This window comes from Seriola dumerili, unplaced genomic scaffold (genome assembly GCF_002260705.1).
Source record: "Seriola dumerili isolate Sdu_G_001 unplaced genomic scaffold, Sdu_1.0 BDQW01000169.1, whole genome shotgun sequence".
NCBI classification, from domain to species: domain Eukaryota; kingdom Metazoa; phylum Chordata; class Actinopteri; order Carangiformes; family Carangidae; genus Seriola; species Seriola dumerili.
In genome coordinates this window covers 3,010,141-3,036,025 of record NW_019174424.1, presented here as the reverse complement: position 1 = coordinate 3,036,025, position 25,885 = coordinate 3,010,141, and the positions used below count along the sequence as shown (strand labels likewise).

General features: G+C 43.8%; 1 protein-coding gene across 1 annotated transcript in view; it reads left to right on the top strand.

Moving 5' to 3' along the window:
- The first annotated feature begins 17 nt into the window (after positions 1-17).
- The window catches only part of adcy9 (adenylate cyclase 9), a 34,205-nt gene continuing 8,337 nt past the window's right edge, over positions 18-25,885 (top strand). The window contains exons 1-4 of the mRNA XM_022752346.1: positions 18-251; positions 511-3,696; positions 23,712-23,884; positions 25,466-25,576. Coding sequence (XP_022608067.1) covers positions 1,884-3,696; positions 23,712-23,884; positions 25,466-25,576 — 2,097 coding nt within the window. The 5' untranslated portion in view covers positions 18-251; positions 511-1,883. The remainder of the gene's footprint in view (positions 252-510; positions 3,697-23,711; positions 23,885-25,465; positions 25,577-25,885) is intronic.

The window sequence follows — 25,885 nt, the reverse complement described above, 5'->3', positions numbered from 1 at the left end:
CTCGGCTGGACGGCTGTCAGCGCACAGAAGATGGTGGCGGCTGCGGCCACTGTGTTGCCCACCGCGCCTGGATAAGCGCACACAGCGTTTCATGCGGGTGTCGACGCTGCCGCGGCGCACAGAGAATGGTCAGGAAACGGAGATAAGACAATCTCAGCTCACTGTGGAGGTTGCAGGGAATGGAGAGGCTGGACAATGCAGCAGCCCTATTCCATCATATTTGCCTTGGATTAAAGGGCAGTTATTTGGAGGTATGAAGGTATTCTCTTGTGCATCACATGTAATTCAATTAAAGTGGCTGGATCAAGACAGCACTCTGCTTTGACCTGTGGGACTGTGGTGTGTGTGTGTGTGTGTGTGTGTGTGTGTGTGTGTGTGTGTGTGTGTGTGTGTGTGTGTGTGTTTGTGTGTGTGTGTGTGTGTGTGTGTGTGGGAGGTGGGGGCGTGGAGCGGAGGTGGAGACCTTTTAATTAGTCGACTCTCTTTGGGTTTTCGTCATCTGCCTTTTAGAGGGGGACCAAGCTGCCGTGGGCAAACTTTACTTCAGAGAGGAGGAAGGACTGGACGAGAGGCTACTCCATGTAGTGTGCTCAAGGCTTTATTTAAATTGCCCCCCTCCCGCCCCCCATCAACTGTCCGATTGACAGAATATAGCTCAGAGCCAGAAGAACCCGGCACGGTCAGGACATCTGGATATTCTCTTGGGGCGCACTGTGACGATGAATTGGCGACATTCGGTGTGTGAGTGGATACCAAGGTAATACCGGTGCAACACTGAGCCTAAACTGGTTGGCGCATAGCCTTGGAGGAGCGTGTTTACACACGAGTCACTGACAGCTAAGCTCGATAAAAACAGTTTAGTGTGTGTTCTGCGCACCGCCTCTCATGCATGTGTCTCCTGCAGACCTCCTGCACAAGATCCTCTCTGCTTTTGGAGACGCAGCGGCGGCGGAGACTCCGGAGTGGAAAGTCAGGAAAGGACGGGGCTGCGTCCACGGGAACTGTTGGGATTAGGCCCTGCAACACGGGGCATGTGGGTATTCGGTGGCAGTTTTTGCGCTCATGTTCCTGTTAGGCTATCTGGATCTGACCTGCGCCTTGAAATGAAAAGCTGACCTTTTTCGAACAACACGACAAACAGCAGAGTCATATCTTGCCACTTGTTGTCAGAGATACGAAAGCAAACGCTGCAGAGGATTTGTTTTGAATGAAGTTTTTTTCCCCCCTGTCCTGTAAACATCACTCTGCATTCCCGGTGGACCCGAGTTGCACGGAAAACTAAATGGATAAGTGATAATGGACATGCACCATTAATGAAAGTGCACTGGCTACCCTCCAAGAAATCATTCAGTTATACAGTTCAACTGGATTTTACCTCCTCATAGTGATCACAACTTCCCTAGAGCCCCATTAAACTCATTTCTTGACCTTTCTGGTTCTTCTGTTTCAACTTTTCCCCGTCATGCACAGTATTTTGTAATCCTGACTTTTCCTAAATATTTTTCCAATGAGTGAGACAGTGTGCAGGCAGCTGAGAGGACTGGAACAAAGCAGGCAGCGAGTGAACCTTGCAGTCTCAAGTGCGTCAAAACAGACGGGAACGTAGAGGAATGCAGGGACTGACGTCAAGGGTGGCAATAATGAACTACTCAAAATCTTTGGAAGGTCTGCTGGTGTTTCTACTGCCACTACACTGCTAACCGAGAGGAGTTTTCTCTGAACAGCCTTTTGTGTGCTCTCTTTTTTTTTCACATTTAAGATTGAACCACCATTACCCTGGCTGTTATACTGTGGCCCCATACTTTGCCTTACTGTTTCATCTATGTTTGAATTGACAGTACCTTCTGCATAGTTTTTGATTTTTGGATAGATTCAAAAGCGACATGGCATCGCCCCAACATCAACAACTGCTGCCTCACAACACAGAAGTGAGCTGTGACTCAAGTGGAGACGGAGGCGTCTCAGTGAGGATTGGCAGCAGTGTCAAACACAAGCATGGAGGCGGGCCGCTTGGTTCAATCGGGGGAGGCTTCATTGGGGGATCCAAGCACTGCAAGTACAGCATCTCCTCAAGCTGCAGCTCCGGGGAGTCCGGAGTCAGGAAGACAACAGTCAGGAGCTTTCGCACACAGAAGAAGATGCCTCAGCTTTTTGAGAGATCTGCAGGTCATTTCTGGGACCCAAAGTTTGACTCTTCAATCTTGGAGGAGGCCTGCAGAGAGCGATGTTTCCCTCAGACCCAGCGGCGTTTCCGCTATGTGCTCTTTTACCTGGTTGCCGCTGGCCTCCTCTGGGGATTGTACTTTGCTACCAACCCTTCCCGCTGTGATAGGACTGCCTTTCTCCTTCCCACCGCATCCTTCCTCATTTTCTGCCTCCTCCTCTTCCTCTTAACCTTTACTAAGCTCTACTCTCGCTGCTACAATCAAGCATCTCTGCTGCTCATTGTTGTAACCTTCATCCTCACCCTGGCCCCCCAGATCCAGACATCAGGCTTCAGGGAACCAGAATCTCCCACACCTACACTCGATGTGGAAGAGTTTAGTGGCATGGGGCCCATATACAACCTGTCTTATGACAAGCTTGTGGGAGGTAGCACCTGGTCCCCCTGTCTTTCGCCTGTAGGCACCTTCTCCCTCTGTATCGAGGTTCTTCTGTTGCTGTACAGTGTTCTCCATGTTCGACTCTATGCTTCTGTCTTGCTCGGGTTTCTCTACTCTGTCTTTTTTGAGAGTTTGGGCTGGCTGCACCTGACCCACTCAGGGGAGAGCTGGAGTATAGCCTCGCAATCAGACTGGGATACACTAAGTTGGCTGGGCCCAGGCAAAGCCTTGCTCCACCTCTGCGCCCACGCCATCGGCATTCATCTGTTCATCATGTCAGAGGTGCGGTCACGCAGCACCTTCCTTAAGGTGGGACAAGCTATAATGCATGGCAAAGATCTGGAGGTGGAGAAAGCCTTGAAGGAGCGAATGATCCACTCTGTCATGCCCAGAATCGTGGCCGATGAACTGATGAAGCAGGGTGACGAGGAGATTGGTGATAATTCTGTTAAACGATACTCCACCAGTGGTGCAGCGGCCGCCATCTCCAGCCCTAAAAACCATAAACGCAAGAAAACCTCCATCCCTCGAGGCCAGATAATTTTCAGACCCTTCAACATGAAACGGATGGAGCCCGTCAGCATCCTCTTTGCAGACATCGTGGGCTTCACAAAGATGTCTGCCAACAAATCTGCTCATGCCCTCGTGGGGCTTCTGAATGACTTGTTTGGACGTTTCGATAGACTGTGCGAGCTCACCGGCTGTGAAAAGATCAGTACTCTAGGAGACTGTTACTACTGCGTGGCTGGTTGTCCTGAACCTAGACCAGACCATGCCTATTGCTGTGTGGAGATGGGCCTGGGCATGATCCAAGCTATTGAACAGTTTTGCCAGGAGAAGAGGGAGATGGTGAACATGAGGGTGGGTGTCCACACTGGTACTGTGCTGTGTGGCATCCTGGGCATGAAACGCTTCAAGTTTGATGTTTGGTCAAATGACGTCAACCTGGCCAACCTAATGGAACAACTGGGAGTGGCTGGGAAGGTCCACTTATCACAGGCCACAGCTAACTTCCTGGATGACCGCTACCAGCATGAAGACGGACAGGTCACTGAGAGAATAGGACAGAGTGTGGTGGCTGATCAGCTCAAAGGTAGGTGTTTTAAGTTTTTTTTTTTTTCCAGTGTTATTTCATGTCTTAATGTTCTGTGCTTGCTTACAGTAAGAAAAGGGTAGAAGTTTCTTGGTTTAATTCCTAACAAGAATAATAAACACCAAGGTCACCAGAAATTGCTACAAATTTGCTGCAACAGTGAGTCTGTATCGCTGCGATTATTCCCCCATGGTCCCACAAACTTTTTTCCTTGGCATTTTAATGTGGTTTAAGTTTATGTCTAGTAATGCTTCTCTGCCATCCCCAGAGGAAATGGCTACTTATGCCAGCATATCAGCAGTTCAGCTCCCAGGTGGATCAAAACGGGGGAGCATTCGCATTGGTCAAGGTCGACACAGGGTTTTAGCATCATGTTATTGTACCCGGCGCAGATGAGCTGTGGTGTTGGCATTATTTGACTGTATCACAGACAGACCGCCATCTTCTTTCCCATCCTCCCTACCACCCTGTCTCTGCCCACTCTTTTGTTCCCTTATTCAGTTACGTGGCCTTCCAGACGTCCTCAGTGTGTCCCCTTCTCTTAACCTCGCTCTGAACCCCAGGGATTGCTTTACAACTTAATGTAACTGTCGCCTTCTCTGATAGAGATTTGCCTGTAGCTTTATCTTCACCTTTCTATCCTGTCCTCTCTTTTCCTTGCTGCGTGACTGCAGCTTTTATTTGATACATTTATGCAAATCGCCCATAGTGCAACTAAATGTTGGCTTAATGGCTCTTTTCTTCATTTTAAGGCTTGCTGATCCATTATCACCCAGTGTAAGTGAAGTGACAGTGTCTGACTACAGTATTGCAGATGGTGTTCATCTACCCTTTTGAATGAACTTTTGAGGTTTATTTTTGTTTTGGTAGATGCTAAATGTGTCTCCTTAGAAGCTGCATGACTGATTTTGTACAGGGCAATCTAGGTATTAATTATAAGAAACTGGTAATTCAAGTGTACATATTAATAACACACACACACACACACACACACACACACACACACACACACACACACTATCAAAAATGTTGGTACTCTACACAGATTGCTTTTATTTTCACCTTGAAATTGAGATCAGTGCTGTGACCAGTCAAGGAACAAGATTGAGCAAAAGTGTCTTTTTTTTTTCTTTTTTACCAGCCAACAGGAGTGACTTATGGGCCTGCATTTTCCCCCTCATCTCTTAGATTAATGAGTGACTACCGCTCTTGCTCGTGCTCCTCTTTCTTTTTTTCTTTTTTTTATCGCAAGGATAAATGTGTTACTCACAGTGTTATCACCCCTCCCCTTCCCTCTCAGCTCCTTTCTTGCCTCCATCATGTATTCAGCCCCCCTCCTAAGATTTATCCTCTCTCTGTAGATTTGCCGTGCCAGGGAGAGAGCTGGCTGTCGGGAGAGAGTTGTTCTCCAGTGCTGTAAAATATCCTCCACTGTCTAGTTCAGTCTGTGTAAATCACTTGGGTAGCGTTGCAGCCAGGCAGGCATGGTTCCTGGCTGGGGCTGGTCCCTGTTGCCTGGCTCAGACGTAAACTGCCCTGACCTATACACTGATCGCTGTGCAGCTGCCTTCTAGGAATTTCTGATGTCCCTTTTGAGTTAGTGTGTGTTTCACTTTCACACAAATAGTTTTTGGCTTATTTTGACACTTGAGGCTATAGAGTCATGTCTTTGTGTCATCATGTTGATACGCATGTTCATCAGTTTACACTGTCTAATTTAAAGCTTCTCACTGTAGATATAATCTATTCATTGTGGCAAAGGTTCATATAGGGTGCAACCACATTTGGTCAGCTGAGTGTTACAGCTGCATCCTGTTGGCTCCTCAGCACTGACCTGAGGCCTGTGGTTTAAGCAACAAATAATGATGTTGTGGCCCAGTTTCCATCCCTATATGAGGTTAAGTAAAACAGTTTGACAACATTGCGGTTAATTTTGAGGCTTTGACCAATGATTTTTTTTCATTTTTCTCAATAGAATGTCATAAAAACAGTGAAAACCCCAAAGGTACTTTATTTACTTGAATATAAGAACAGGAAAAAAACATAAAATAATAATTTCAGCACTAGTTAACTTGGAAAAAAAGTTGTCTGTTAATTTGCCAACTTTCTCTAGTAATCAATGAAAAATTTTAGCATAATTTCAGAAAATACTGAAAAATATTGGTTAATATTTGCTCATGCCCAAGGTGATGGATCCATATATCGAGTTTTGTCCAACTAAACTCAAAACATTCAGTTGGAGATGCTGGAACCATAAATATGTTGTTTTTTCTTAAACAACTTAATCAAGTAACTAATTATGTGATAATAGATTATGTTAGCTGTCTAAATGAGCTTTATTGACTTGACTATTCTTCATAGATAATTAAATGATGAATTAAATAACTGAGAAAATAATCAGCAGGATAATCAATACTGGGGGAAAAAAAAGGTTCATCTTAAACCACAACACATTTCACTGGAAAAGACGTAGTGAGATGATCCTTTTCAAAAGCCGTTGTGAATGGTGCACATTCCCAAAATGACTCGTGTGTGTGTGTGTGTGTGTGTGTGTGTGTGTGTGTGTGTGTGTGTGTGTGTGTGTGTGTGTGTGTGTGTGTGTGTGTGTGTGTGTGTGTGTGTGTGGCCTGCACTGAGGCCAGACCTCGTTGTGTTGTGTTTTTTCCTTACTGGAAGTGGGAGCTATATTTGGCTCTGTTTGCCTGGAAAGTACCTGTCTATGTCCTTCCTTTGTGCTTAATGCAGAATGATGGCACCTGCAGAAGATTATCCCTTCGGAGCAGACTGTCAGTGTGGCCCTATTATCTTTCTGCTGATGACAGAGGCAGCGTTGGTTCTTCTCTCCGTCAAGCAGCCATTGTTTTGGGGGAAATGGGGAATTGTTTGTTTGCTGATGTTGACAGAGAGTTGTGTGTTCCAATAAGAATGGAGCAAATGTAGTTGTTTAGCAGTTGTTGCCTTAATCCATAACACTACAGTAGTACGACAGGTTGATAATAGCTACTTCAAGTATTTTTGAGTACATCTTTGTGAACATAGTGAAGCTTTTAGCTCCCAAAGAGCCAGGTATTTCCCCCAGCAGCTGGTAGAGACCAGAAACAGAGCTAGAAGAGAGTGAATATCCAATTTAGATTTGCCAGGTGAACAGGCTCCAAATTAATGCTAATGTTGCTCTAATTGCTGGATCGCTTCCCCAACTGTGGGATCTCTTCTAGCTTTTTGAGAGTCTTCCTGTTTTGTATATGTCTTGCCTCTTCTTTCCTGCTGTGAATATTCCAGGTTGTTAAGTTGAATGAATTGAAAATAAGAGAGGCAACCCAAATTAACACTATATAGCTCCACTTTGGTGATCTAAAGAAACCTTTCACTAATTTGAGCCTCTGACAGCTCTTTCATAAAATTGCTCGGCCCCTTTGTATTATACTCATTATGTGCAGGGTTCTCAGTAACCATCTGCCTTGAGGTAAGGCGTGTTCTCAGATTCAGTTTGAAATTGTGAGCGTGACCTTTTCCAACTTAACTGCTGAGCGAAGCTGTGCCGGGCACCTGCGTACAGTATATCCCATCTCGCCCTGCTCTCTCCTCTCTTTGCCCTGTGGGAGATTTCTAATTAAGCAAGACTGGATAATCTCCTTGGCTAAAGTGATTAATGTTGGTAATTCTCCATCATCATATCTTCCCACACTGGCCTGGTGTTATCCAGCCCCCCGCCCCCCCCCCAAACATCAGCCGCTTGCCAGCCAGCTGTTTTTATCTCAGCGAAGAATATCGATTGCCTATAATGAGGTTGTCATGGCTGTGTTTATTAATGATGAGGCATCAAGAATGATTTTCATGTCATATGGATATCAAAGAGAATCAGCCAAGGCCATTATTTTGTTAGCTATAAAATGGGGGATAATTTGTATTCTGGTCCATGATATTAATTTGTCCCGATTCCTTGTCCACCTTTAAGCCTTCAGAACAATAATTGATTAGCTACATTAGGATTGATTTGAGCACAGAGCAGAAACTTAGCTGCAAATAGTCCTGGTGATGAATGTTCTGTGTCCCTTCACTCTGGCCCTATTACTTCTTGCTCTGCAGCAGGTATTAGTTATCGGGAGAGCCATTTGTGCTTTTGGGAGACTCACATGCGCACACACATATTCGCTTTCACACATCCCTGCCTCTGCACTGTGAAGGCTATTCCACAGGGATGCAAGTCACTCTGCAAAGTGTACAGCATTTGCCTGAGGCTCAGTGGAGAATTACTTATAATGGCTGCTACCTGTGACCTTGACCACGATAAATGAGGCTGATTTTGAGGTTGCACTTAAAGAGGCAGGTATAGAGAAATGCAAGCAAGAGACAACTTGACAAGTAGATGAAGTGCATTGACCTGTGGTCTGGTTCTACCATCTTAGACTCAGTTTTGGTCAAGTGGATGGTGGTACGAAGAATTGCAGCAGCTTAGCCTAAACACCACTACTTAAAGCTTACCATGTAACTGGACCTCAGTGTTGAGCTTTAGTGTGAACCACAAGCAGAGAAAGATAAGCTGTGCACATTTAAGCCTCCGGATTTCACACCTTAAGTGCTGTGTGTGTGTGTGTGTGTGTGTGTGTGTGTGTGTGTGTGTGTGTGTGTGTGTGTGTGTGTGTGTGTCTGTGTGCGTGTGTGCTCCTTCTACACACTGCTGCACTTGACAAAAAGGTAAACGCTTTGGCTTTTTCACCCTAATATATACACAGCTGTCTTCTCCCCCTGCCAGCAATCAAATACCTGGCATAATTTTCGTCTAGACTCTTGAGTCCAAATCAGTATGCACACACAGCATTCAGTCCTACTGTAGAGAGATGGGGGGGGGGTCCATGGTGAAGTGGGATGCTCTGAGTGGAGTGGCTTACTGTGAGTAGGGGTTAAGGAGGGGTAGACGTATAGAGCTAGTGTGGTTGGGCTGAGGTGGCCTCTGTTGGGATGGTTTATAAAAACAGTGGTAAATAGATCGCGATCCTGATTACTATTACACAGCATACTGCATTCAGTAGTGGCCCTTTCAGCTGAAGTTTGGGAGGGGGGATGTGACTCCTCAAAGGCTGCCAGGCAGGAGACTCTAAGCTGCTGTATTGTATTGCATTGACCGAGCCCTGCCTGGAACACCTTGGCTCTGCATGGTAGATTACAGCTCTGCCAAGAGAGTAATGGCATAATACATCACGCTGCATTGTTCAGTATCACCCTGGATTACGGATCATAGTTCAGCACAGCATGGCACTGCAGCCTGCAGCAACACTATCTCACCATTTTTCATCTTTGGCCTTTTCATACTGAGCAAGACTGCAGAGCTTTAGCATCCAGTGTCATGCTCTGCAAACATGGGGCCATTGTGGCAAGGTTATTGAAGGTCTACGATGTGGTGATTAGCTGAATTTTATAGCTGCAGTCATTTAGGCTATCCACTGTGTTACACTGTTACTCAGCAGGACTGCATTACCTGTACTTGTTCAGGAGGACTGTGCAGAAAAGGGTATTGCTTGCTGCTTCTACCCAGCAAGCAATAAAAGATTTGTACTCAAGGGGTGTAATGAGTTTCTGGATCAAAAGCAGAAAGCATATTATTCCAAAGAGCTGCAAATAATCTTATCTGCATGGCTCAGTGAGCTTTATATTGAACTCATGCTCTTGGTGATTTTGCTCTGAACATCCATGTATCCTGTTGTGCTCCACTTAATCCTGACAAGTGTCAGAGGACCCTGCAGACCCCTCTACCCTCCTATAGGGGACAGCTGTCCTATTGGCTCAATGCTAAAGTGTCCTGCCTCTATCTAGTCTGACAGAAATGACCCAGGGCGAGGTGGCTGAGAGAGCCCGATATCAGCGCCACCACTGTCTGTCTGATAAAGAGCCTCACATGCGAGTGGCTGACACAGCTGAGCCTGTAGAACAAACATAGGACATGTAGAATGTGGGGAATAACATGCTTCACAACATGTTGTCTAGTAAACACTTTTCACTTCGCTCAGTCTCTTGCCGTCTTAATTTAATCCAGTTTAAGGCACGGACATAAATCAATACCAGTGGAAATGCAAACAAAGGATAATGTTCAGGTGTCATGATTATGAGTTGGGAGGGGGACAATAGTCTGATTACCATTTTTAGGATGGAAGTTTTTAAAGCTGCTTGCAGATAGTGTTTGATAAAGCCACCAGCACAGCGTCATTACCAGATGTCATTATTATAGCATTGTGATATTGTAGGGATGAGTTTTTTGATATTCCAGTAAATGTATACTCTTGACTTTCCCAGGTTTTTTTTTTTTTTATGTGATGAATGAATGAATAAAATGTTTAAAGTGAAAATGTTTTCTGACCTTTTTAGACCATTTTAGCTGAGTGAAAGAACACATTCTCCTTTGTGTCAATATATTGTGAGAGCAGCTACAAACGCAGACACTGTATTCCATTAAATGTCCCAGAAAGCCACGACAGTGAGTCAGCTTGCACAATACCAGAAACCCGGAACTGGCTCATCTGAATAGAATGCAGCCATCGTTAATCTTATTAATTTCACCTGTGCTTTTCCTGGTTTGACGCCTGTGCTGTGAAAAGAGTCTGATCTATTTTAACTTGGAGCTGAAACAGTTTGTCATGTATATGTGGTAAGTATATTATGGATTTAAAAATGTGAATGATTGGATCATATGATCTGTAGTTGACCAATACCTGCTAAGACCCACATAAATCTTTTAGAGCACACACCTGTTGCCAATCATGTAATGAGCGAAAGTGTGATGCTAATCTAATTATGTACAATTTTTTATATTTTCTAGACGTCCCTTGTGTGTACTCCCACCGTATGCTTGTTGCTCCACAATTTGTTAAGTAGTCAGTTAGTTGATTTACAGATTCCCAGTTATGATATTGATAATTGATTGATTATTTAAATCATTTATGAAGCAAAAATGTGTATTTCTTGCATGAACATGAAGATTCTGAGGTTACAGCTGCTCTAATGTGAGAATTTCCTAATTTTCTCTGTTTTGGATTAGTGTAAATTGAGTCGCTTTGGGTGGTTGGCCTGACAAAGCAAGAGAAATCCTCTTCGACTCTATCAAAACCTTGTCATTCAGATTTTTCAACAAAATAATCATAAGATATATTGATAATTAAATCAATCAATGGTTTCTACCCCTGTTGATGTTGTATCAAAATATTCGATTTTGTACATTTTGTTAAAAAATTAAAATCGAGACTCAACCAAGACTTTATTAACACAAACTTTTCAACCTTTCACCATAAATCTCACCCTATGAACTGTGCATTTATACCCTGGGGAAACAGGAGAGTAATGTGCTTTGACTCCACGTTTTGAACCGCAGGTTTAATGCAGGTAAGCTAAAGTAGTGCAGCCATGCATTGGTCTGTTGTGCGGAGGCAGTCGCTGTAATGTGTCTTATCTCAAACGTGTACAGTTCAGAGTTTTTTTTTCTAGTATTTGCATTTATGTTTATAAGGCTCCTGAATAGAGAAGGTATGCAAACATGATTACCAGTAGAATTGGACCCCTTTCTTTACCACAGGGGACAAAACATCTAATTTACAGTGTCAGCGATACAGTTCAATCATGCTATCTTGATGCTCTTTAGCATAATGTTTATAAAGGCATCTTCTTGCTGCTCTCTCATTGACTACATGCAGCAGGCCAATCTGTTCCGAAACACCGTAGGAGTTTTCACATACATATGCAAATGTGCTGAGAAGATTGTGCTTGTGTGTGTCTTCCTGTGAACATAACTTTCCCTCCTGCAGACTGAGAAAACGATGATGAGAACCAAAAGAGAAAGCAGAAAAGAGGAAAGGGCATGCAAGAAAAAGGTTATGTAGAGAGAAAATAAACAGGTTAATACAGAGTGAGACAGAAAGATGAACAGAGTTGCCTCTTAAGGTTCATCTTGTTCAGGGTTTTTATGTGGCTCTAACTGGCTTGCAGTCATAACACCAGCCTCAGCACAACACATGGGATAGGCTTCCCATCTGTAGCAAAACACACACACACACACACTTACTCCAGCACTGCACCCTGGGCCCGCCAAGACTAATTGCCATGGCAATAACCTATTGTAAGGGCCGAGGGTCAGCTGGAAACTGGAGGCTCTCTTTAGATGGAAGGACTGGTGCTCTGACTGGGAGAACGAGCCCAAACTGACTTTATTCAGCTGAAGCTCTGGCTTTAGTATTGTGTTGAAGGCCGAGCGAATGCCTGTTTTTGAGTGAGCCCAGCAAGAATGAGCCGAACACGTGCAGTGATTCTTTGCTGCCGCCGCTCGAAAGGCCACCTACACGGATACAAATTGCACACTTTATGACTGGCAAAGATTTGTAAACCTTGAAAAAGTGGAAGAAATGCAAAAGCATCTTTGTGTGTCTCTCTCCTGCTGTTGCTCTCTCACTGTATATTTGGTACGTCATTTAGATCTGTGTTAGCACAGTGTGAGTTGAGCTGTGCGTGTGGCTAAGCTAGCTCTCCCCGCAGTCGTGCTGATGCTCGGGTGATACATGGCTATCATGAGTCATTGATGCATCCTAAGCTTTTCTCCTTTGTGATCAAGGGTACAGAAAATGCCAGCACTCCTCTCTAACAGACACACACTAGCCTTTACTGGCACTGATGGATGGAGCTCACTCTTGAGGTGACACTCGCAATAACCCTCCCCATCCACCCTCCTATACACACACAAACACACTTTCTGCGCTTTGCATTCAGGCACACTAAATATAAACACCCACGCATGCAGCCACACCCTGCCCGTGTTTGTGGGCTGTAGTGACTCGTTAGTGTGCACAGCAAGAACGTGTGTGTGATAAATGGCTGTGTGAATTATGAATGAGGGAAGATGACGGGGAGCCAGTCCACCATGAAGCCTGCTACTGCACTCAGCCAGCACGAACTGACTGTACATGTCTTGAGTGTGTAGGTAACCTAAAGTAAAAGTGTGTTTTCCCCTATGAATACTTTTGTGCATATTTTTGTATTTTATTATTAGCAGGGCAGGCTGGGAAATTAATTTTATATGTATGTAAGGCCAGTTTTAGCTCTCTTCTGTTTGAGGAGGAGGAAGCATCTATGTTGAAATGCTGGTCTCACACCCTTCCTGTGTTGCTCTGCTTTTCATACAGTAGACTACAGAAAGACTATTAGGCAATTTTCTTCACTTTCCCTCTGGCCCTCCCTTCTTTATGCCTCCGCTCCGGCTGCAGCCGTGGCCGCAGGCTGTCTGTTTTCAGATTGTCTGTAAGTGTCCCATTTTCATGAACGCAATATCTCAGGGACAGCTTGAGGGAATTTCAAGCTCCTGTCCCATTCTTGTGAGTGCGATGTATCAGGAATGCCTGGAGGGAATTTCATTCTGGCACAAACACCCACTTGGACTCAAGGTGAACTGATTAGATTTTGGTGGTGAAAGGTCAAAGGTCAAGTCTTACACATATAATATGAGTGTGGATAGATAAAGATGTAAACTGCAACTTGACTGAGGGGAGGGGGGCCTACAACCATGAGGCGGTAATTCTAGTTTTCCTCTGCAACCCTGTTTTCACTTTCCTATGATCTTTTCTGCACCCCTTTTTCTGTGGTATACGTATATTATATATATGTCTATACAATCCTCCTCTCTTTCATTTCTCATTATTTTCGAATGTTGTGTAACTGTGTAACACCTGTGTAATAGGTGTATTAATCAAAAAAATGATATTTTCCTCATTGGCAAAAAAATCCTTAACAAATGTGTTACTCCATTTCATCATGCTTATTGACTGAAGACATAAATCGTTAAAGACAGGTCACAAAGTGTTTTAGTTTTTAAAAAGGTAATTTCTCAAAACAACTGGGCACCATAGCTTTTAGCGAACACTGCTCTAACTGGAGTAAATATTGCTTTTGTTTTATTTTCAGCTGCTGATTAATGCACATTCGGTGAGTATTTACAGCACCGGCACTGTGTATGTAAGACTGACTCAGAATAAGCTACAGGACTCAGGTTCATGGCACGTGTCACCGCTGTGTGCCACCACCGCGTGGAACACTGATGTGTTTTTAATAGTTAGTGGATGGTCTGTAGCACAGAGGAATACAACATCAGGCTTTGGCTTCACATGCAGCACGAAAAATAAATTCAATTAGGCTCAAATGTTGGTTTTAATATTTTTGTGGGATTTGGTGACAATAACAAAAATCACCACTGGCCTTATCCGATTTACAGCCCCAGTATGTAGCTGGTGTAGCTGGTGCCTCTCTTGGATGAACTAAGCTCCCTGCCTCAGGCTCAGCTCCCTCCGTTGGCTTCAGTGGACCGCCCTCCTGTGTCCCTCCAGCTGTCACCTGCTCCTCCATTCTCATGCTTTATAGCCTCAGGAATCCCCCATGCTGTCATTCCTAAAGGTTTTTTTCTGATTTACTGCATGTATCTAATCGCGTGTGTGTGTGTTTGCTAAGTACCTGATATATTCCCAACAGAGGTCATTCCCCATCCTTTTATCACTTTCAATCTTTCTCCCTCTGCGTCTCCCCTTCTCTACCACGCTGTTTTTTTTCTGTTTGTGTGTCCTCCATCTTGCTGCTCTCTCATTCTGTAAGTGTTGAGTCAGAGTGCTGCCTCTGCTGTTTTTTTAAATGACACCTTGATCAACAAACATTACGACAATGCTTGTCTTAACAGTCTGCATATCAGATTGTTTCTGGCCCTTGTTTCCTTGCTTGACCATGAAATTTAATGAATCTGTCAATTCCGCTTTTGAAGTGGATGCAGGTCAACAGTGTAAACAAGCATCAGCAGTATTCAGACCCTGTCACTTTTTTTTTTACATTTTCTTATGTTGCATCCTTATGTTTAGATCATTTGAATTCATTTTTTCCCTCATCAGTGTACATTCATCATTCCATAATGAATTTCTAATTTCTTTTCAAATTTATTACAAAGGAAAAACTGAAATATCAGCAGATGGATGCATGACCTCAGTGAAAGACACATGATGTATGTCATAAGGTGCGTCTTTAGCTGCTTTTTCACCTAAAGGACTCTCAAACTGTGAGGGAACCAGGCACCGCTCATCACCTGAACCAATACCATCTCAACGGTGAAGCATGGTTGTGGCAGCATCATGCTGTGGAGGTGTTTTTCAGCGCAGGGACAGGGAGACCGGTCAGGGTTGAGGTAAAACTGAACGGAGCAAAGACGAGATATGCTTAATGAAAACCTGTTCCAGAGCAGCCAGGACCTCAGAATGGGCAGAAGATTCACCTTTCAACAGGGCAATGACTAAGCACACAGCCAAGAAAACGCAGGAGAGGCTCAGGCACAACTCTGTGAATGTCCTCGAGTAGCCCAGCCAGAGCTCTGACTTGAACCCAGTCTAACATCTCTGCAGAGACCTGAAAATGGCCGTCCACCAACGGTCCCCATCCAACCTGACAGAGCTTGAGAGGATCTGCAGAAAATAATGCTTGTAGTTACCGACCTCCTTTTCTCCTGCTGTATTAAGAGTCCTCAGGGAGTGGCACAGCGCTCAGCAGAAGATCCAGCACATTTACACTATCAGCCCCTCAGTGAAGTTGCCATTACGCAAAATGTTGAGTAAGCAAAGTCTGTGGTATTAGAGCAGAAGGCGAGATATGAGAGAGATGGAGCATGAGAGGGAGGGAGATGCTCGTGTCTGTAGTGGCTGTTTGCTTTGATCGTTCACCCAGAGCTGCAAACTCAGTCACTGATTAATCAATAAAGGAGCACTGCTCATACTTGTGGGTCAATAGTGTCTCAGGTGGAGATAATTCAGTGTTTGAAGCAAGACTGTCACAGTAAATATGTCTTTTAGTTTTGTTTCAACTCCTCACTCCATTTCCTTTTGTTTTATGTCATCATGAAGAGAAGAGTATTGTAAACTCTCTGCTCTCAAAATGTGTTTAATAATCATGAATTTATTCACACAATACCTTTCAGAACCAAGAGTTAAGGTGCTTGAGAGCTACTCTTTTTTTTTTTTTTCTACAGTTTTAGTAATGAACACATTAAATGCGTTAGTTTTCTAAAACTAAGTACAGAAAGAGAAGGCAGAGAACCCCAAGGTCAAGAGCGACAAGATAAAAAGGGAATTAAATAAGACATCTTACACAAGCCTGCTCATAAAAGTACATTTTTAGATTTAAACAATACATTTTGATGCCCTGGGCAGAGATATCCTGCCCCGACTGCTGTCCAGTGAAAACCATGTATCTCCAAATTTGGTGATTTTGAATTATTCAGGTAAAGGATTAAGTGTTCCTTTTTTGGTTTCTCCTATTCCTTAATCTAAAAAAACATTTCAAACCCCATTGTGTTATCTGTAAAATACATTTTTACAAAGCTAAAAAAACAGGGCTGTATTATGTATAGCTCATGAAAATCTAATGTTTAATTTTTGAGACAGTGACATCCTCAAGTCCAGACAGTTTTTTTTTCCTACTCTACCATTTCTGAAATCTTCCAATAAAGCAAGTGACAGAGTGAATGTGTTTGTAAAAAAGTTTAAACCTGCAAGTTTAACAGATGTGTTCATATTTCTGCCGCATGGACAGATGTGCTGAATGGCATAAGGTGCCATATGGTCACCATTACGTGAGAGATGAAAAGGGGGGGGTTAGTATTAGTATTCAGAAGAGCATGCATGGAGGAAGAAGGATTTGACAGAGGAGAGGAGGAGGGTGTAAAAAAAGATGAGATGGAAAGTGAGTCTGAGCTTTCGGGATGATGTCAGCCGGGGCAATTCTTCGCAGAGTGGAGCCCTTTAAGCCTATGTGGTGGATGAGGTAAACGGATATGGGCTTGGACACAAAGGAAAAGGGAGGATTGTTGGATTTGGGATGGAGAGAGCGAGAGGTGGAGAGAAAGACAGACAGGGAGTCACAGCGAGATTGACAAAAGAGGGAGAAAATACAGGCCACTAAGCAAGGGATGACGGGAGGGTTTAAAGATTTTGGATGGATGTCAACTGTATCTGTTGTTCTGCTAGCAGACCATGGCAGGCTGGGACTGTCAAGCATGGAGGGATCTGACGCACCGAATTCAAAACGAGCTCGAGAGAGTATGAGACGGACACAGCCAAGTGAGAGTTAAAGACTTTGGAGAGATGTCAAGTGTTTCTATTGTCGTTTTGAGTGAGCCATGGTGGGGCCGGTTGAAGCCAGGAAAGAACACACAGTCCAAATATGGAACTTTTGTTTTCGTGCCACCCCTGTTTACAGCAGTGGGGGCCAGAGAGAGGGGAAGGATATTGACAGATTTTGTTGATTGCAACAGGAAGAGAGAGACATCACTATGGCTTGTTTTGCTGGGACAGTGTGTTTGCGTGTAAGCAGAGAAGTACTCTGACGTAATTCACAGTTTAGAGACGTGTTTTTGTACCAAACCCGGAGAGCTAATGTGCTGAGAAAGCCCAGGTGGCGCGCAACACTTGCTGTTTCTTTTTTGTCAAATTGGGCTTATGCAACTTGGACGGAGAGGTCGCTGTGAGTTATCTGGGGTCTCTGAGTGTTTGAGAAGAACTCTGTTGGTTTAGCTGCACTTCTCACTTCTCTGAGTTTGACATGTACATACAGTATTAGGCATGGCTGAGGTTGTATCCGGTCTGTAATACCCTGTTTGTCATATGTCGGTCATGTTTAGTTACTTTACTTCTTGCAAAATGAAGCAACTCATTTCTATAGTCTTACCCACTTCAGTAGCATCATGTGGTTTAGCAAGGGCTCCGAATTTGCAAGATGTTTGTGTGTTACATTCTTAATGTGCAGGCAAGGGTCTTCCACTGCAGCGGATCCTGACCTTTTTGGATTGTCCCCCTTTAAAACAATACAGTCATACTTGCAAGCAAACAAGCAAAGCTTTGTGTTGTATAACTTTCTTCCTGCAACCCCTAAAATGTACAATTTTTTGGCCCCTTTGTTGACCTCTAGGTTGGGAAACTCTTCTGCACTAGAGGAACTCATGAACATTAGGCAGCAAACAAGTGTAATCACATGAAAAAGAAACAGGAACATTTAGAATAATACAGTATTTTGATATGGAAGCTGAAAACAGTTCTTGTAATAAAGTATGTTATTGCAAAATTGCTTGTTATTTATGTCAGCGTCATTGTTGCTTCATTTTGTGAGTGAAATGTCCCAATGTAAGCAAGATTGTTTGCAATGTTTTTGAAACAGTAGTCGTAGAGAACTCACTCTTAAGAGTGGAACATTTTTTACCTTGTATTTTAGTTTGAATTTTAGTTTTTAGTTTGACACCGTGAAGCACTCGGGGCAGCCATCCCCAAAGTAGTATTGATGTACTTTGGGGATGGCTGATATGGATAAACATTCTATCAGTGGATATGTAATTTTATATAGCAGCATCAGTCTGTGTTATGTAATAGTTGATGAAAATTCAACTGTAAAACCATTTATAGACAAGATAACAAGATGAGAATGTGTTCTTTTTTTCTTTTGGCTGGTCCAGTGAATGAGATACAAAAATGAAGGTACTTCATTACATTGATGCTAAAATGTTGTAAACAAAATATTTCTGTAGAGCATAAAACATTGCATGACAAAGACCTAATACAGCCAGAGATGTTCCAAGAATGCCTACTGTGATAGAAATAGTTTCAGAAAATCTCTTCAGGTCGACAGGGTTCTGTTGTTTGATGGTATTGTTATATTTCCCAACCCTAATCTACTGTAAATGCATCAGAGGCTTACTTTAATAAAACACAATGCCTGGCACTGATAAAGTGTGTTGTTGGATGCTAGCCCAGTGCATGTGTACACACAATCTGTAATAAAAAATAACCATCATTTTGCTCATCGTTCTTGTTTGTAGTATGTAGTAAATTAAACAAAGTGTGAAACATCCTCTCCCATATATTATTCAGAGGACAGAATTTTGTTAGACAGCATGTGAAACAGCACTCAGTGTTGATCTCTCTGACAGAGGAGACAGTTTGCCCTAATTTGAGATTGTGAATAATTAGGCCTCACCTTCTTAGATGCCCTTTAATGCCTCAGAAGTAACCTGGGCTCATCTGTAAAGAGGAAGGTCAACACTCACCCTCCCCCACTCCCACCCCGTCCACACACACACAGGCTCTCTGCCTCTCTTTTGCTGTCAGAAATGACAGTGTGAGTGCCTCTGTGAATCCTTATGAAAAATGCATATGTGTCTTTCATGTTTTCTGACTGAATGGGTTCACTCACAGACACCGCAAACATTTTCATTCTAGCACCACTACCAACCAACGCACAGACTCATTCTATCCATTGTCTTCCGCTCCTTTCCATGTATTTTTTTTTCTCTGCTCTAACTGTTCCTAAAATCTCTGCAATCTGTGCCTCTCATCTCTCCCTCCTCTCCTCTGCGAACCGTGCTGCAGTAATAAAGTCCTCTTAAACAGCCTGTCATGCTGGACAGGTTCCCTCCTGTCCCTCCTGCCCTCTTCCACCCCCGACGGGGACAGGATGTACAGTGTATATCCCAGTACAGAGGCGCAGTAGGGCGTAGGAAGGGGGGGACTGGTTGGCAATGCCAACTGGCAGAGAGAGCTGCCCAGCCTAGCAGTGCTACTTTTCTGCACCACCTGCTCCACTGCCCTCCTGCTCCACTACCTGGCCCTGGAAGGCAAACCTGTCAGTATGGGTAGATCAGGCGCATGATATGTTTGTGTTTGTTTGTTTTTGTGTCTGTGTGTACACTGATCCAAACATATCTTCCAACTCTCCTTTGCTCTCTGTTGCCATCTGTGTGCTGCTGCTTTTAGTAAACCTCCCTGGGACAGCAGTGTTGGCTGCTCAGTCCCACTTTGGGTGCAAATGGGCGCTTCCTTTTTTTTCTCATTATTTGTGTGCTTTGCTGTACAGACGGCAGTGTAAGGGTGTGGAGCATCCACGCTTTTTGAACCTGGTGATTTTCCCCGGGCCGATGAAGAGTTACTTTTAGAACGTCTGAAATGATCACTGCAGTCATGACGTGTGAGTTGCATCCACACGTTTTGAGTATGTTTGTTTGGCACACCCAGCCTCTAGCACCGAGCTACTCTTGGCATCATGGGGGGGGTTCAGGGACGGTCATTGTCCCAGAAGAGCATGGACGTGCTCTGACGAGGCGCGAGAAAGGGAGCAGCAGAGGATGTATTATTTGTTTGCAAAGAGCTTTTCTCATGTCGCTCTCCTCTGTCCTGAACAAAGGGGCTTGGAGAGGGAGATAATGTGACTGAGCTCTCATGGGGAAAGGTTATCTACTGTTCCCTGTCAGCTGATAGCACAGGACAGTACACTTGAAGTCCCATAATGCCCAGAGGCTGCCACTAAGGATGCTCTTCAATTACCCAGGGTCATCAGAGATGGAAAGAGGCCAGCACACGCATGTACCTGTATCACAGATCATCAAACAGATGTGCACAGACTGGCAGATGGATAGTCACACACTCACACTCACACACACACACGCACACGCAAGCACAGCTGGAAAGAAACAAGACACATCAATCGGAACACACAGCATGAAGTTCCCTGACCTTTTTCCCTGCGGCGAGGCCTTTAGAGCACAGCTGTATTCTGATGATGTTGGACCCTGTTGAAGTGGACAGTGGAGCCAGCTGCTGGTCAGACCAGTTAAACCGAGCCGCACTTTACTGCCTGACAACACTGCAATTCCAGCTGCCACGAGGTTGGATCGTAAAGACGAGAGATTTGTCCTCGAATGGCCAGGAACAGGCACACAAACATCTGCACACACTTGAACCCATGTAACCCCTCATACAAACACACACACACACACACACACACACACACACACACACACACGCACACATACACACACACACACACAGATAACATACTGTGCACTTTTTCAAGCCCCCGCAGTCGATTTATCCTGTGCTTCTCTGGCTGTCAGGACTCTGCGGTGTGAGGTGATTCCTTGAAACTAGCTGTCTTACAACAAGATGTGATTGATCGTACATACATCCACATTAACCTGTGGAAAGGATGGCCATGGATTCCTGTCCATAAGCTTGACCCATGTTTCTCTTCCTCGAAATACTGAAATGTCTGAAGTCAAGACAGCAACACAGTTATTTTGCTAGTCAAAATCTAACAGGAAGTGATGGAGAGGGCAGGCCACAGCTGATCTCACGTCACCTCCCTGAGCTATCAGCTTGTTACTGTCTCCTTCAGTTTTGAGAGTTTTATTTTTTACTTTTGACCCACTTTTTTCCTGTTGTGTTTACCTCTTGTCCAGGCTTGTGTTTAGCATCTTGTTTTTAATGTCTGTTATAAGTCTATTTTTTTAAGTTGTTATTCTTTAATCCATTATCAAATATTTTCTGCTCTGCCTTTCATCCATTCTCTCCAGCAATGTGTTGAAAAGCGTATTATCTAGCTTGAAACACTTCATTATCTTTAATAAGCTGTTACAGTATTGGGGAATAGTGGCTGAACGGTCCAGTGATTTCTGTTTAGGTGGATTTGGCTTGGTCCCCGTCATGCAGTTTTAACATTGCTCAGCAGTCACCAATGCTTTTACAGCAGATATCGGATTTGCATTAATCGTGACTCGAAATATATTAATAAATAATACATTATGACTCACATATGTTAGTAGTTTTGTGAAACAACGTGACTGTTTCTCTGACTCAAATGCTCGCAATCTGGCATGCAGAAATCTCGGTGAACGGACAAGAAAACAGTAAGACCTATATGCAAATGTCTGCCTACAGTCAGACATCTTTTTGCTGCCTTACCTGCATTATTTAAAGACATCTGTACCTGTGGTGCTTCCCCAAGTTGAGGGGAAGACTAAGAATAAGAGCAAAGAAACGGGGGGGGGGGTAACCTCAATGACCCATGAGCAGAAGTAGAAATCAGTGTATATCGTGCTGGGAGGCAGGGAAAGATTTCATTAGCTAACTAATGAAATCAGTCAACTCAGTGTGTGTGCGTTGTGCATGTTTGTGACTCTGGATCCGTCTTTGACGCACAGTCACACTCATGCGTTGTCATTCTCAGAGGCAGTCAAAAGCTCCCTTCAGTTTCCTGCTGCCTCTTCTCGTCTGCTGTGCCATTCTGCATCACTGGTGCAGGGAATGAGTTCTTTGTTACTGCTGTTTACTGCCTTCATTTCCCATCCCTGAATCCTCATCCACCTGGCTATCGATCCAGCTACAGCGAGGCTGTCCATCTACACCTCCGCTTGCTGTGTGTGTATATGTGTTTGACTGGGTGTGTGGGTGGTTGGAGGGGGTGTTTTTTTTTTTTTTGCAAGCATCTCATAATTGCTCTTGTATTTACATCTGTCTCTTTGTGTGCATGTTATTCTCTTTATTTTTTTTCCTCCTCAGCTACTTATCTCAGTATTTGTCCCATAAGTTTTGTTTGTGAATGTGTATCATTGCGGAAGAGACAGTGTACCCTTGTGTCATACGTGCATAAGTGCGCGCGCGTGTGTGTGTGTGTATATCTGTCAGAGAGTGCAGCCCCAGGGTGGCTCAGCAGAGGCAAGGCAGTGGCAGGCCTGTCTGAAGTACTTAGGGCAGACAATGCTCAGAGCCCGAGGCTGTGGCTTCACTGACAGTTGAATTATATGGCTAAGCACACGGTCACAGGCACTTACCTGTGCTACTGACAAACACACGCACACACACAGATACCGGTCACTGTGGTTGTGACTTGTCACAATACAGTCCTGCAGACAAAGGGTGTAGGAGTCAGTCCTGAACACTTGTTCTACTTATTCTCAGTGAAGTGGACTGAATAGCCTTGTTTTAAGGTGATAAACACTAAAGGTGTATCAGCTGTCTCTCTATCTGTCAAACTATCTATCGCTTTGTCTATGTATTTATCAGAGCAATAATGTTGGCACCAAAGAACGAAACAGGAAGTGAGCCATATGTCTGTGATTAAAATTGCTCAGCGGGAGCATCCTGGTGACCCAGTTGTCTAAGTTTGCTGAGAAGAAGGAAGAAATGTTACTGGGAGTGATGAATACTCAGTCCTGTGCATTTCAAGGCATCTATGTCTCAGCTAAGTAGGGGAAATACTTTGTGTCCAGCAGCACCAAATGTTTGTTTCCACATTTCCATGTTTTGTCATTGTTTTGGGGAAAATTGGTCAGTTCAGAAAGCTGAATTTTTTGGGCTAATGGTCGCAACACACACATGCACACACACCTTGCAGGCACAATGCAAATGATAACATGTTGAACATGTTGATAGACGAGGGAGGTAGCAGGTGTTCAAATATTTGGCCCTGGCCTGTTTTGACTGAAAGCTGAAACTGCCTCATGGTCATTGGATAATCATGCATGAACCCCACACAAAGATGCACACGTGTTTGTATGATACATACGTGACAGAGCGATGATCTCATAACAGAGAAAAATAGATCTTTGAAGGATGTATGGGTGGATTATGGACTTAGACACAGAAATTGTAGGTGTGATAAGTAGGGTGCAAAAGAATTGATAGTGGACAAAACTTGTCTCTTTTAAAGAAGCGTTAACTGCTCATGTCTTGGTGTTAGCCTCTCTAGCACCACACATTTCTCTCAGCCCATCTGTCTGACTTTAAATAAGAAAAAACGAAAAGAATCCTGCACAAATGCACCACACATCATGTTTATGTACTGTATACTGTGTATATATATATATATATATATATGGAAACAAGAATGACTTCTGTATGACTTTGGTGGTTCTTCCAAGTGGGAGAGATTGATATTCAGTGCTTCTCTCTCTCTCTCTCTCTCTCTCTCTCTCTCTCTCTCTCTCTCTCTGTCTTGGTTCCAGTTCTATGTCAGTGCCTGCTTATATAATTCACCAAGGGAATTCATTCTGCTGAGTACCGAGCCTCTGCTGAATCCTAAAACAACTCCACAACTATCAGTGCCTTCATCCACACAGGGATGACTAAACCCTACTCAAACCTGTTCTAATTACATCCCCCCTCTCTCTCTCTATCTCTTTTTCTGTCTCTGTCCAGGCCTGAAGACCTATCTGATCTCTGGCAGGAAGGTGGAGCCTCACTCTCACTGTAGCTGCTCCCAGTTGGGTTTGGCTGGAGCAGAGCATGCAGATCCTCGGTCTCCCACGCCCAGAGTGCACACACCTGATGGAGCCCCTTCGGCCTGCAACGTGGGTCCTGAGAGAGCCATGGTGAGTGCACACTATTTCTGAGAAAACTATTTGAAACATCAGCCATGTATGTTGAGGAAGTGAGTATATTTTCTGGATCATTTTTCATCGCGCTTCTTCATCGCCTGAGGAAGAACGCTGGGCTGCATGTTGTGCTACAGCCTCTTTGATGTTCATCTTTTTTGCTCTGTGTCTTTTTGTTTATGTGGGTGTATCAGAAGCTATAAAAAATTTTTTTTTCATTTTTTCCAATGCAAAAAGTTTCTTTTTGTCTTGTGATAAGGATGTGAGACAGAAAAAGGAGGATTACGTCCATATCGTCTGAATTTTTTTGTTCCGTGTTTTTTTGTTCCATGTAATTACATGATTTAACATTTGGGAACCCTGCGTAGTTAGAACGTCTTTGTTGATTTCCGTCTTCACTTTCATTGCACCTGTACGCATGCACTCACATACATGCCCTCATGCACCATTTGTGTAGTACCCCAGTCCTCATTAAATCCTTATTAATAAGGAACAAAGAGGACAAAACAGTGAGATCTTATTAATTAGGCTTTAGAAAGTACCGTTCTCCCCAGCAGGACATCTCCATAATAACTGACCCTTAATGCTCATCAGCTCAGATCATGTCCATCCATTATGTCCTCCTTAGCTCTGCCTTCAAGGGAAATTTCTCATTTTCTTTTAAATTGTACCACTAGGTCACAGACTCACCAAAACAGTGCAACACATTATTCTCTTATAATTGCCCTCAAAACCATGCACCACTGTGCCCTACATTCACCCTAATTAATCCTCCTTTCTCTGCACACATGTGCTCCCCATGATCCCTGCACAGATCTTTCTGCCAGGCCAGGTGGAGGAGGGGGAGGGGTAGTAGCTGGTTAAAAAGGGTTAGGAAGAGGATAGAGGATGATGTGGGGAAGGAGAATCAGTGGGGGGCGTTTCACTGTACCGGCCGTGTGTACTTACAAAAAAAAAAAAATCTCAATGACATTTGTGTTTGTGCATTATATAGGGTGAGTGTGTGTGTGTGCGTGTGTGTTTTTGCTTCTCAGTACTTAACAACATTTTGCACATCACTGTCACGGTCATTTATAGTGCAGTACATCACACTGATCTCATTCTCATATACACACACTCACACTTTGCATTGTGTTTAAAGGGGACGAGTGGGTTGAAAATAAAGACCTTGATCTCGTCGAGACCACCTCTACGCCTCTCGTTTATTATCTATCTCCCTTTCGGTTTCTCATTGGCTACTGCTGCTCTTGTAAACACAATCCTCACAAAAATAAATGATATTAAGTTGCTCAAATTGGAATCAATGGAAGACTTGTTGACTTTTTGAGTTTAAATGTCAGGTTTTGTGTTTTTGTTTTGTGTTTTTGCTGCTGCAGCACTGTTGTGATCACAGCTGATGCGTGTGTTTTTGTCGTCTCTTTTGTGCCATTTTGTCGTGCCCCGTGCCATCTTTTCATGTTGTACTCTGCTCATATGCCCTCCTTGATCTGTATCTCTCAATTTATTAATTCTCTTGCTTCCCATATGCTGCATCTCCCTTCCATACTGCCCCCTCCCCAACTCTTTACCCCAATCCAGTCTCCCTGTCTGTCCTGCAGTGTGGTCCTGATACCAGGGGAGGATCAAGTTGTGGAGGAAACAGCGGTGCTCAATGGGTGCCATGACGACCAGAAGACCAACAGCAGCAAGGTTAGCCTATTGTTGTTAACTGAACCAAACACACGAGACAGTTTACGTTCTGTTTAAAATGTTAAATGTCTGACTTTTTAGTTTCTAAAGGGTTTGTCGCTATCATCATGTGCCTTATCCAGTATAGTAGATTTTATGTCATTGTTTTCCCATGAAATACTGGGGCATCGTGAACTACTCTACTCTTACATTTACTCAGGCCCAGCAACAAAAAGAAGGACTCAAAACTAGTTCAAAGAAATAGAACTCCATGAGTCCCAGTTAAAGTGTGCCACAGAGACATGCTTTGAAATTGATTTGAATATAGCA